General features: G+C 33.3%; 1 protein-coding gene across 1 annotated transcript; it reads left to right on the top strand.

The window, feature by feature from the left end:
* The first annotated feature begins 835 nt into the window (after positions 1–835).
* On the top strand, positions 836–11,678 carry LOC101504264 (3-isopropylmalate dehydratase large subunit, chloroplastic-like). The gene is made up of 15 exons (XM_004497731.4): positions 836–1,006; positions 1,139–1,276; positions 1,396–1,566; positions 2,386–2,538; positions 2,653–2,721; positions 2,822–2,938; positions 5,017–5,091; positions 5,184–5,261; positions 5,346–5,441; positions 8,991–9,040; positions 9,373–9,427; positions 9,524–9,655; positions 10,369–10,416; positions 10,541–10,699; positions 11,324–11,678. Exons 1-15 carry the CDS (start codon positions 941–943, stop codon positions 11,462–11,464), a joined length of 1,548 nt encoding a protein of 515 aa, XP_004497788.1. The 5' UTR covers positions 836–940; the 3' UTR covers positions 11,465–11,678.
* The last annotated feature ends 2,907 nt before the right edge of the window (positions 11,679–14,585 follow it).

Genomic DNA, 14,585 nt, shown 5'->3' with positions numbered 1-14,585 from the left:
ACTATTATTTATTAGTTAAATTAGTTTTTAATAATATTTATCTGTTTAATTTGATATATTTTTAATAATATTTTTAATATAATTCAAACTTATTACATTAATATATTATATATAATATTTTACTTCAAATTTATTACATTAATATAGTTTTATAATATTATTATTAAAATAATATTTTATAAATTATAATGTAAATTAATCAATAACTGTATAATTTAAACTACATTAATTTAAATTGAATCAAATTGTTGAAGAATTATCATCTAAATCAAATCATAAATATTTTAATGTTTAAATCAAATGATTTTTCTCTTAAAACGGCACCGCGAACATCGCCGATAGCAGGCAGCAGCTACTATTATATCTTTGATGTCAAAATGCAACTATAACAAAAAAAACAAAAAACACAAGTTTGATGGGAACAAAACACAGCAAGTGTACAAAGCCATTAGACACGTTAAAACTTATTCAATATAAAATTAAATTCCATAAAATGTGGGCAAGACCCTTCCTTCTTTATTTTTTAAGATCGACTTCAAATATTATAGTAGATTTTCATCAAAATTAAAATACTTTAAAAAATTTTATATTACAAATTTAAATTATTAAATTTTAGTTCAACCAATAAATCTAAAAATTTTTAAATTAAAATATTGAATTCGAAAATGGACATCCTAAATACATGAATTTTTAGCACCTGTCTAACATGGACTTTAAAAAAAAATTTTGTTTGAGTAAATAAAAAATTATGTATAAATAAAATAATTCAAGAAATTGAGAACAGAAACAGATGAAAAAATAAATAAACATAATTCACATAATAAAGGAACATTCATTGTAATAAATAAACAAAAGTAAAAAAAAAGAAATCACAACTACTCTTACTACCTATTTTCATTTCTTCAGCCGCCACACATTGTTGTGTAGTGTTGTTGTTGTTATGCCTCAAACATCAATGGCTTCTTCTCTTGTTGCTCCACCCTCCACTTCCTTCTTCCACACCAAGGTTTCTTCTCATTCTTTCTCAATTTCATTATTCTATCTTTTTATGCTTCAAAAGATTCAATTTTTCTACAACCCTTTTGGTCAAAAGGGTTAACTTCGCACCAACTAATCCATTTTTCTATTCCCTTTTCAGAAGGATCTGAATCTATCTGCTTTCTCTTCATCTTCGTCTTCTTCATCTCAGCGATATCAGAAACATGCTTCCAGGAAAATCTGTTGTTCGGTTTCGGCGCCTCAGCAAACACAGCGCCAGCCTTCTACCACTGGATCAGTTTCGTTTCTTTGATTTTTTGGATACCCTTTTGGATTTTTTGAATACCCTTTTGAATTTGTTGGTTGTTTTTGTTTCCTTGTTGACGATTCAGTGATTTTGTTTTGATGGGGTTTTAGGTGAAGACAGCTATGACTATGACCGAGAAGATATTGGCTCGAGCTTCTCAGAAGGAACAGGTTACACCTGGGGATAATATTTGGGTCAATGTTGATATTTTGATGACTCATGATGTTTGTGGCCCTGGTTCTATTGGGATTTTTAAGAACGAGTTTGGTAAGGATGCTAAGGTAATTTGCTTATATGTCTCATTTTGGTACTTTTATTTATTTATTTATTGTGGTTGGCTGTTGTGTGTGAAAATGGATTTATGTGATTGGATTGGACAATGACTCAAATTGTAGAGATTGATTTTAGGTGATTTGATGAAGGATTGAATTGTGTGCTGGTTGTGAAGTTAATAGGATCAGAGTCATGTAATGAAATTAAACTGAAGAAATATCTCTGTAGTGGTTGATGTTTGTCTAAATTGGATATGTGATTTATACTAGAGAGTTTTGTCAATTTAGAAGTCATGTAAGGTGTGCTAGTTATCTAATTACTAAGAAGCAATGTAGTGGTGTCAGTGATGGTTTTATTTTCTAGGAATGACCCATGCTGTCAAATAGTGGCTATGACAGCACTATAGCGTATTGGAATTTGAACAAATCATTATTGTTCGGTGATACACTATTTAGTACAAATTGTTGCCAAAAAGGGGCTATAGCGGCGCTACAGCATTGTTGTGTAGTGGAATTTGAGCTAACGACTATTTTCTGCTATTTGCAATTGACAACACCTGGAGTGACTTCAAAACAAATTTGCACGTTTAGTTTTGCACTTATTCATATTCCTGACATGTGGTTATATATTTTACCTTGAAAGTTATCTGTAAATAACCATGTATGTAGTAGCTGTGAAGAAAAATTAGCATGGACTTAGTAATTATACTTATGTGATTCATAGGAGGATTGTAGTTTTTATAGGGTTGTTGGACTGTCATTCTTCTTATATGTTATACTGCCGAGGCCCAATTTTTGAGATTTCTTGACTGCATTTTTCCTTTTAAGGTTTGGGATCGTGAAAAGGTTGTAATAATACCTGATCACTATATCTTCACAAGTGATGAACGTGCCAATCGTAATGTAGACATACTCAGAGATTTCTGCAATGAGCAAAATATCAAGTACTTTTATGATATTAAAGACCTTAGTAATTTTAAGGTATGCATTCTTATGTTTTCTTCGATTTAGATTTGGTTGTTTTCAGTTCTTAAAGTGTATTGTAATGATGTGTAATATCCTCGGACATTGAATGTGGTACTATTAATAATGCAGGTAAATCCAGATTACAAAGGTGTTTGCCACATTGCTCTTGCTCAAGAAGGTCATTGTAGGCCAGGAGAGGTTTGATTAGTTTAACTAGTTATTTGAAAGAAAAATGAAGTATTGTTCATTTGTTTGACAGAATTTGGTTCCGATTTTGCTAATTAGGTTCCTTCTGCAGGTTCTCTTGGGCACTGATTCTCACACTTGTACTGCTGGAGCATTTGGTCAATTTGCAACAGGAATCGGAAATACTGATGCCGGTTTTGTGTTGGGAGCAGGGAAGCTTTTGCTTAAGGTAATTATATGTTTCACTAAGTTCTACAACACTGTTATTCAGAGTTGCTATTTCATGTTTCTTTTTACTTTCAAGGCCATTATTGTACTTTCTCAGCATAACCTGGTTTGAAAAGTATACTTTTTGGGTCCTTTCCTTTTCCTATCTTTGCAGCTAGCTGCTTGTGATAATTGGTTTGCATAAACAATCAATATAAAGTGCAGTTTACATTCAAAATGTTTGAAAACTTAAATATAAAGTATATAACCACTATTGCTCCTCTTCCATCCTAAATCTAAGATTACATATATTCCCTCCTTGTTGGTTCATATTGAGTGTCTTGTAAGGTTATGCACAATTCTTATAAAATGAGTGAGTATACAAATTTCTATGATAAAATGAGTTTCATTTACTGAAACACCCTTAATAATAAAGTGGTTAGTGGAGTAGTTAGGTTGGTTGGGTAAAATAAATAAAGGTCAATTAATGGAAAAAATAATTTCTATTGGTAATTTAAAATGGAGAGCCCCTAATATGGATCCCAAAGTAAAGTGACCATTGGTGGACCAGCTGTATTTACCGGCTATAGCAAGTCATATTTTTTTTTCTTTTTGGGTAAACCAAACACCACCCTCATCCTCTCAAAAGTAGGTTTCAACTTTTCCTCTTTCTCTCCTCCTCCTTTTCCTTCCCTTACCTTAGATCCCCACTATTTCACCTAAAAAAACACTTTTTCAATAACTCAATGTTTCTAATGGGATTGCGAGAAATATTAGATGCTGGCTTTTTCATCTCGGCGTGGAAGAATTTTAGCACAATGATTCTTCCATTCAAATCACTCATCCAAGATACTTAGGGAGGGATGCAAATCTTTCTCAAAGATTTCAATTTTGTAACTTTTTTCCTTACGAGGGTATTACTCTCTGTCTTATTCATCATATTCTTCTCTGATTTGGGGTCCCAAAACCCATCATAATCCGAAGTACATTAGTTCAAAGGGAATTGTTTTCATAATAAAACCACTGCCACTATTAGAAATTTTGTTTTGTTTATCTTTGAAACAGTGTTGTCAATGCATCATTTTTCTCCAGAAATAGTTAGTAATAATATAATTTCACCCTACATGTCATGGAACTTCTTTCTAAAACTAAAGCATGCAATGGAAAACAAAACTTTCATGAAAAGATACAAGAAGATTGGCTACAGTATTTTCATCATTTTTTAATAGGATTCACGTTTCTGGTGTTAGGAAAAGAAAGAGTTAGGATTTTGTTGTGTATTGGATTGCTTCATCCCTGTTATTTGCAAAAGAAAGAAAGACACAGGAAAAGGGTATAAATGTTAAATACTATATCTAACATTTACAAAACTAAAATGTATAAAATGTATAAAATGTATAAAATGTTCAATTAACAGGACAACTTGCTATTGTAGGTGAAAAGGAGAAGGTCCATGGCTGGACCTTATTTTAAAGGGTGCATATTAGGACCTCCCTTTAAAATGACTAATAATGTTAGACAATTTTTATTCTTTCTTTCAAATGAGACAATTAATATGAAACAAATGAAGTATAAGTTTACTGAATAAATTCCTAGGCAACAGCTATGAGCCATAAAATGATTTATTTGATTGACAAATGTTCTTGATCACCCTCCAAGCAACAAACTTTCATGAAGACATGTGTTCATCACATCCAACTGATACAGGGGCTAATTGTGAGAGGCACCCGAGGAGATAAAGAAGATTAACTGATGTCAACTATACAAAAGAAAGTATCAGTGTAGTTACATCTTAAATGTGTGTATATCCCTTCGCGGCTAGGAGGGTTTTCAATCCAGCAATAATTTTATTAATATTTAATTTTAAAGCGTAAACGTCACTACAACCAATAGTGGTTGGACTATTGGTCTAGTGGTTTAACATGTATATCTTAGAGGTTTCTGTCTACATTGAAACAGTTCCCTTGTGATGTCAAAATATAGGGCATTTTGTTACCATAAATAAGATATAGGTCGATCAGACGAATGAAACAAGATTGCTAGCAACTTTGACACGATACACTTGTGTTCAATTAATAATTGTATAGCATATAAATGCAGGTGCCTCCAACTTTGAGATTTGTAATGGATGGGGAAATGCCCAATTATCTGCTTGCAAAGGATTTGATTCTGCAAGTAAGTATCCCTGATTGTAGTTAGCTTGTTTTACATGTAGTAAATATATGCAGAGATTGCATTCTTACACGAGTGAATGATTTACCTTACAGATTATCGGTGAAATATCCGTGGCTGGTGCAACTTACAAATCTATGGAGTTTGTTGGTTCAACTGTTGAAAGTTTAAATGTAAGTATCCTAAGCTCGATTTTTTGTCATGTAATAACTATTTTTTTTGCAAATGTTTTCTGATAACTTATCACCTTTGGGTAGATGGAAGAACGGATGACATTGTGCAACATGGTTGTTGAAGCTGGAGGAAAGAATGGTGTTATTCCTCCTGATAGCATTACATATAAATATCTCGAGGTTTGTACAACTAAGTCAATGCACTTGCTTGGACTTCTCTTTTATACTCAATGTTTAATTTATTAAGTCAGGCATATAAATTGTTAGTAGAATACCTAGTAATTATAGCATAATATCTTGAATTCTTGATTGTATTTTAGAATATTTTAGGTGGCCTTTGGTTGGCAGAATATGTTAGGATAAAATAGAACAGTGGATTCTGTTATGTGTTTGGTGCAATGAAAAATAAAACATATAATAGAGTAAAGGTAGGAAAAGTGGTACGCGCTCCCTCCATCTAAAAGGGTGGAACCAAAGAGAACAGTACAAAACAGGTAGTTTATCTCCGTTTTTCCTTCTTGCCAAACACTATGTTGGAGTCTCTTAGTCAAGATTTAGATAATAGCCTGCAGCATGCAAATGTCTATGTAGTTGTCTATCCCACTTTTCATCTATAATAATCCATAAAGGCATAGTGGAAGACATTTTGCATACCTCTATTATTTTTTTTTGTCATTGAAGGTCGATTGTATACCCACTTTTGCACAATCTATTTCTTCATAAATGTAACCCATTGCTGGCTTCACATCATAATCAATCATAATCAACCAATCACAACATTTTAAGCAAGGAAAAACACCCTTCAAACAATTTAAATGATCATTCCAAAAGTCCCTATCCAAGAGTATGTCTTCAACCAACTTTCCCTCTTTAAGCTTTGCAAATGGACTTTCCGTCCTCCCCTTGGATGTGAGCATCCTAACCAATGCTGACCTATTTTCTTTTAAGCATCCCAAAGACAGATATGGTGTAGCCAATCGTGTCATGGCTGGTCTGATCAATTCACCATCATTGGTAAATTGATGGCACAGAGTAATAAGACTATTCCTAGATTAAATGTAAATGGTGATTTGCTTACCCCTTGCAATGGTATCTTTATGAAGTGGTATCTTCTCACAATCTTCCAACATTAGATCTATGCAATGTGCAGCACAAGGTTTCCAATAAAGACATCTTTCTCTTCACCGTCAACATTTCCCCGACTGCCTTGTAATTTGCTACGTTATCGATAACAACTTGGATAACGTTTTCTTCGCCAACTTCCTCCACAATTGCGTCCATCATTTGAAACACTTTTTCAGTGGTATTAGAGATGCGTGAAGCATCAATTGACCTCAAAACGAATGTACGCTTTGAACTATTCACCAAAAAATTCATTATAGTCCTCCTCCTTCTATCTGTCCATCAAGCTGTCATAATCGTGCATCTAGTCTTCTTCCACACAGCCCTATGCTCCTCCAAAACCTTGTATGTCAGCTCAACTTTTTTCTTCAAATACAACTCTAATATCATGATATGATGGTGGCTTGTATCCCATGTCATAAGCCACAGTTATCTTCAACATTTCTCTTGGAATCTGCTAGATGATGCTTTAATCGATAAACATCTCATGTAAAACTTTTTTTTCACAGTATTTACACTTGATTTTTCTTGCATCTCCATCCACACTAACACCATGAAGCCACCCAACATCCTGCCTTTGTCCAGTAGCATTTTTTTGGAAGGTCTCTGCCTCTCCTCCTACCAACAACTACTGCAGAAAGAGAACTACTAGTTGAATCAGTGGGACTGGGAGCAACCTTGCTACCACCAGCCCATGTTCCACTACCACCAACCCTCATTCCAGTTTGAGAAGCCATCGATGCGTGCCAGAGAGAACAAGTCAGAGCAATGGACGAGACAGAGCAAAAGAGCGAGACAGAGGAAGAGTAAGAAATGTGAAAACGAGACAAAGAAGAAGATGATTGTTGTCGCAGTCGCACGAGGAACAACTAGGATGTTTGAGTGAGAAAATTTGGGTTTTATAGGGTTTTAAGTGTAGGACAAGGTATACAGAACCGGGTCGCAAACCTGAAACACTGAGCAAAACGGTTTGCGTAGGGATCGTTTGAGATCGAACGATCGCAGGATTTTGATGATCTTCAAATTGATCTCACTCGATTCAGCCTACGCAATTCTGAGAACGATGAAGATCGAAGGGGTGAACAAGATCACCAAATCAGATGATCCTACGATTTTTCTTGCGATCTTAACAGCATTGCTTTTTATAATGAGTCCATTCTCATTATAAACCCTATATTTTCAATATGGTATCAAAACAGTATCGTTGTTCATGACTCATCCCATCATTTTTTCCGTGACTCGATGAGTTGCACTTCCAACTAGGTTCTATGGAGTGTTATATGTATGTTATTTTCTTTTTGCAGATTATTCACTGGTAGGTTAAAATTTGGTATCATTTAGCTTAAGAGTGTTAGAATATCAAGTAAATATCTTATAAATTCTTGATTGTAAAATTCTTTTTAAGCATTTTAGACTTTCTCATTGGTATAATGATCAAATTTTGTAATTGGTTGACTCTTTAGATGAGTGTTTAGTATTGTCTATCATGGGTAATCTTCGTTACGATATTGTAGTGAACACTTTTTATTTTTTTTTATTGGTTTGGTGTAAATGAAGCATCCACACAGACACCGGACACGACATTGTTAATGACATGCAGACACCGGTAATATTTTAAGAGAATAGACGTGATTAAATGCTCTGGAGTCAGTAGTGGCTGTCGCACCCGCGATTGCGCCGGAGTGTCACATTGTGGTGGCCCTGTGCTACATAAGAAGGCGTTGCATTGCATATTAGGGTTACGGCTGTCGCGGCCATGATACCGGTGGAATAGTGGAGAAGATGAAGCGCGATCTTCTGGAAAAAACGCTCAATAGTAATTGCAATACAGATTGTCTAAAATACTCTGTTCTTTTAATTCGTTTAGGTTTTTTTTTTAATACTTTTTTGTCTTTTTGCAGTTAATATTTTATTGTAAAAAATTTATTATGTAAATTAATATTTTATTATAAAAATATATTATATAAAAGGCTGGCCTTCTCTTGAGCACATACCCTGTTTTCATGAGAACATAGATTTTTTTTAAGGAAGAAGAGAACATAGATGACCAAAAAAAGGATTACGAACTGAAACGGTGTTTTTCAGTTTCTTTCTCCACCGATCACTTGTCTTCTCTCACCGACCACCTCTTTTCTCCACCGTGCTCTTCTTTCTTCTCCAGTTCCTTTCTTCGCTGCACCATTCTTCATCCACGTATGCTTCATTCCTGTACTCTGTTTTTCCGTTTCTGTTTCAGCCATTCCCTTTGCCCTTGTTATGGTATAAATTGCTTCTAACGTTACCTTAGACTTCGACGTAGTGGCCATACCGCTACCCGTTATAGCGTTTTGAGGGTCGGCTGCTACGCCATCTGCTACTAATTACATAGATTAAATGTAACTACATGTGCTAATGTAATGTTGGTGCACGTGTCGGTCACCGAACACAAGTTCATTCCGAAGTGTTAATGCTACATCTTGCTTGCTGAACACACCATCTCATTTAGTTTTTCTGTATTGACATAGTGTTGGTATGTACCATTTCCCTTGAATGATGCATTCCCTCTTGCATATTGTGATCATGTCCTATCCAGCATTGCTTTTAATGTTGTTTCCATTTCTTTTTCAGGGCAAGACATCTGTGCCATATGAACCAGTTTATAGTGACCACCAAGCAAGGTAAACATAGTTTTCAATTTCTTTTTATTTATTCCCATTATATGCAGTATTTAGGAATAGCTAATGCATATATCACCTTGTATTCATAGATTATATTATATCTGTTAACTTGATAAATTTGATGGACAAGCGTTAGTTTATATTATATCACCTATATCATGACATTTGTTTTCTAGCAATTATGTCTAGCATGCATCCCTTATTTATTATCATTAAAAACAATAATGCCTGATATTTATACTTGAGTAAAACTGGATATAGTGACTGAAATATTAGTATCCATTGATAATAAGTTTTATTCATTACTGATACCGTTTTTTGTTGGCATCTAGATTTCTTTCTGAGTATAGATTTGATGTCTCAAAATTGGAGCCACTGGTTGCCAAGGTTAGTCCTTTGATTGCATTCTCTTTGATTGTTACATTGTTATTGTATGATGCTGTCACTATGTTCCTCAGCTAATATAATACTTAAATGTTGCAGCCTCATTCACCAGATAACCGTGCTTTGGCAAGAGAGTGCAAGGATGTGAAAATTAACAGAGTATACATAGGTTCTTGTACTGGTGGAAAAACTGAAGATTTCATGGCTGCTGCAAAAGTTTTTCTTGCATCAGTATGTGTCATATTTTCCTATTGCATATCTAGAATGTTATATTTATAAAAGATGTTTGAGTTGGACTTAAAGTTTTGATGTCATTGGTGGCTTTTACATAAGCTGTCCAGGATAGCTTCTGAAAACAGTTTAAATTTTATATGAAAACAGCTTAATTTCATTTTATATAGAAATAGTTTATATATAAGCACTTATATGATAGTTGTTTATACTATAAGTGCTTAATTAAGCTGTGTATCTAAACAGAGACACAGTCTTAGGGACTGTTTGGATTGACTTATTTGAGTTTATCTACTGGCATAAACACTTATGAGTCTGTTCGAGAGAGCTTATGGAAACAGCTTACGACACGTCCATAAGCTGTTTTCAGCTAATTTTCATAAGCTATCCATGATAGCTTATGAAAACAGCTTATAACTTAGGTAAACACAATTTGATTACATTTTCTATACATAAGCGCTTATGCTAGAAGCTGTTAAATAAGCTGTTTATCCAAACAGTTTAGTTATGTACTGGGCTACATTTTCTGTAACATCTGACTTTATTGTATTTTATGACCAATGTTTGTCTTAACATGTGTAAGCCTGGTCTTCTTGTTTTCATGATTTGTATTACAACATCTCCATCTTATAGAATTTCCTAAGCTTTGTTTGTGTCAATGTCTTGTACAAAACTTGCAACTATTCCCCCTCATGTTTTCATGATATTTGCAGGGTAAAAAGGTCAAAGTTCCCACATTTCTTGTCCCTGCAACACAGAAGGTCAGCAAAAAGTTCATGTTCATATAATCTTTGTATCAGTTGATTTACATTTATTAATAAAATTTTGACGGTAAATCATGGTAGATGAATCTTTTCAAATGTATCACTGTTAATGGGATTTCAGGTTTGGATGGACGTGTATAGCCTCCCGGTCCCTGGATCTGGTGGCAAGACTTGCTCACAGATATTTGAAGAAGCTGGTTGTGACACACCGGCTAGTCCTAGTTGTGGTGCTTGTTTGGGTGGCCCTAAAGATACTTATGCCCGAATGAATGAACCTCAGGCAAGTAACCTGCTTCTTTCGGAGCATCTTGTGGCAATATACAGTAGTTTGATTTCCACCTATATTACTTCTATCCTTACTACATTAAAGGGATATATTTTTTCATACCTGCAAGTTCCACACACATACACGCATGTGCACTCACACACATGCATGCACACCCACATCAAATTGAATTGTGGTTAATGTAGTGTTTGGTTTGGTTAATTGGATATATTAGGTGTTGCGACTCATTAACATCTACCAAACTTCATGAACTATGAATTTGAGCACGGTTAACCACAAATTCAGTAGTTAAAAATGTAATTGAACACTAGAAAATCGTTGCCTATAACATTCAAATTCGTGATTAGTGGAGCTTAGTTGATGGTTAATGAGTTGCGTCACATGATAAACCATTAACCACTGCATTAACCACTGCATTAACCATTGAAAAAGTTGTCAAATTTAGCTGTCTCAAATTGGTGATCAACTAACAATTTTTTTAATTTTAATTTTTTAATACTCCACAAACGGAGGTTCCTTTGCCATATGATTGCATTTATATAGTTTCTACTTAAGTGACAAACATTAAAAATATGAAAAACTTACTTCCATTGCTGACATGGGAATTTGGTTGTGCAGGTTTGTGTTTCAACTACAAATAGAAACTTTCCAGGGCGAATGGGACACAGAGAAGGTGAAATATATTTGGCTTCACCATATACAGCTGCAGCATCTGCATTGACTGGTTATGTTACTGATCCAAGAGAGTTCTTGCAGTAGTTGGATATATATATTTATCCCATTCTATTGTATTGTATTTCTATACATACATTGGTTAGTTTTGTATTCTCTAGCCAAAACATAGAACTGAGTTAATAAATTTTACTGCACCACTCTATTGGTTGGTATTTATTTTTTCAGCGGATATATTTGAGACTCTTAGTGAATTGGTTAATAGTTTTAGTGACTAAAAAAATATTGGGTTTTTTTAGTACTTGTTCATCTTCAATTGTTCTATGCTTAGACGTTAGAGATCATCAAATAAATCATTTCATCAGTTCTAGAAATGCAACTATATACAAATGTTATTATGGTTTGGGTAAGTTTTCTAACAAGTGATTATAGAAAAAGAAAAATTGAAATGAATTTCTTATAATAATGACTATTTTAACTACCAAGTTCTAATCCAGTAAAAAATGCTAATAACATTTCATGTCTAAGTTTAAAGTTAAAACTCAGATATCTTTGGTATCTAATTCACTAGAGGTTCTTTCACATTCAGAAAAGAAGCCAAGGAGATCCATTTGCACTCATGGCTGTGGCTAAGATTTGGCAAAAAGCTTAGCTTGACTATTGTCATACAATGAGGCATGGCGGGTCTCTTTTGACCTCGGGGAAAGGCTTTGATGATATAATGAGGCATAGTGCAAAATTGAGTAAAATTCCTTATCGAATTTTAGTTTTTTTTGTAGTGTATTTGGGAGCGAGTGAACATATATGAGGACAGATGAACAACCTTTTATTCTATAATAAATCAATAATTTGTTTGGTATCTGCGTTGTGGTATTTGTGGTGTTGTGTCTATCCTGACCTTACCCTATAGTATCAAGTTCTTAGGATGATTTCAACCGATGTCCAAACACTTGCTATGCAAATGGTAGGGTTGGACAATAGATCGAATATTCAGATGGGTTCGAGTCTGAATACCCTAACCAGTCCAAACTACGATTGGTGATCACATGCCAAATTTTGACTATTTTTAAAAATATCTGATCGATTTTTAGGTTTTAGTTTAGGTGATTTTTGGTTTGGTTAAAATGGTACGCACTTAATAGGACCAGGTACACATTTAAGTCGACTTCAAATTTACCTTTTTAAGCACTTTTAAGCAAAAAAAATTCATAAACCCAACTACCATACTAGTTACAACATAGTTAGATTTACAGTTATTCAGAATAAATCATAGATCCATCAAACATACAAGTCACAACACAAACCTAATTATAATTATAGTCATATATAATATTTGAGTATATTATATATCCAATCCAAATTTATTAGTATATATAGTAAAACAAGATTTTGATGTTGCAGGCATATAATTAAATATGTAAGTTGAGACATTGAAATTAAGTTAATAAGAACATTGAGATTTGAGAATATATATATATATATATATATATATATATATATATATTAGAAAACATATCAAATGAGAAGGTGAAAGAGTTAAATCTTGACTATACAACCATACATGAATTAAGAGTTATTTAAGTAACACATAATCACTTAAGAAAGTCATACGACTTTTTCTTCTAATCATGACTATCCATGTATGGTTATATGGTTAAGATTTAACCCTCTCATTGTAAAACTCATCTCATTAGATATGCTATATGTATATAAGTTAAAGCTAATGTTACAACCTTAAAATTCATTTCTCCACATCATTGGATGATGCGTTGTCACTAGTAATTGTAGACACATTGTTATGACCTCATTCCTTCAATGTCTCTTCAAATTTCCTACCAATGGAGGAGTAGAACAATAGTGAAAATTTTGATGAAAACCTTATATAGTGATCTGGAAAATACTGTTTTGCACTACAAGTTTCATCTTCTCACTATAATGCGAACTCCATGTTCACAAATTTTAATGGGCCCATGCTTTGAAACGTACTTTCGCATTGCGAGACCAAAACAAAGAGTTCATGTTTATGGAAAATGTGTATATATATATATATATATATATATATATTTAATTATTATTTAATTAATAACGAGCGAATTATAAAATTTGGAGAGTTACCTTTTACAACTTTGTTGATGTTTTTTTTTGAAATAATCTTTTCACGAATGATACTTTTATTTCACAATGTTGAATATGGTCATGCTAAAAACAACTTCTCAAGTACTATATGTATCACTAATGCTCTCTTGCAATATCATCTTCAAACTCCAATACGAAGACTCATATCTAATTGTCGTTGTGTTTTCTAGTGGTTTGTTTGGAGGGGAGGGCAAAAGAAAAAATAGAGAAAATTTACACCTTTTTTTGAGAGTGTTTTAGTAGAAAATGGTAAATGAATGTTTATGATTAATAAATTTTTAAAATTGAAAATATTATAACAACATAGATTGAATTTGAAAAATTTATCAAATCCTTCCAAAATCCTCATTCAATGAAATTTTTGAGGTTCTCAAATTAGGGGTTTTTGGATTATGAAGAAAAATAAACTCCTTAGAGCCCTCCCCTTCCAAAGCCTTCAATTCTTTCCATTTCATCATTTCTTTTTTCAAAGATCTTCCCTTTCCTCACCACCTAAACTCTCAAACACATCCTAAGCACATCACTTTGTTTGCTCTTGTCCCGACAAAACTCTCCTTGTGAGGAATCAATCATATATATATAATCATAAAAAATAGAACTATAAAAAAAATTCCTTCGAAGGCTTTAAATTTCTCTTTCTCATATCCAGCTTCATCAAAGCACTATACAAGCTTTTTCGATGCATGTGTGACCATTTGTTGTTTTTTGTTTAGAAACACAATCATTATGTACTTGACTTTCACATTCTTGCATACGTGAAGTTGAATAAATATTTTGCATTGCATTTGTTATTGCAATATCTCTACAAGTAATAATGACACTAACATTGCCATATGATATTAATACTTTCAAATATGTAGTGCTCATACAAAGTTATTAACACACTTAGACTGTAAATAAGAAAATCCCACTAAAAATGTTATTTCATTTGAGGTAAGACCAATAATTTGAAGTAATGACAATCAATACCTACAAGTCTTATATGTGTTATGCATAATGAAGACTAGGTTGAACTTATTCATAAGCGTGATGACATCTAGGTGTTCCCACATCATGTCCCTCAACTCATCAG

Source organism: Cicer arietinum, chromosome 4 (genome assembly GCF_000331145.2).
Source record: "Cicer arietinum cultivar CDC Frontier isolate Library 1 chromosome 4, Cicar.CDCFrontier_v2.0, whole genome shotgun sequence".
Taxonomy (NCBI): domain Eukaryota; kingdom Viridiplantae; phylum Streptophyta; class Magnoliopsida; order Fabales; family Fabaceae; genus Cicer; species Cicer arietinum.
Note: the sequence above shows the minus strand (reverse complement) of the source record. Positions and strands in the feature narration are given on the sequence as shown.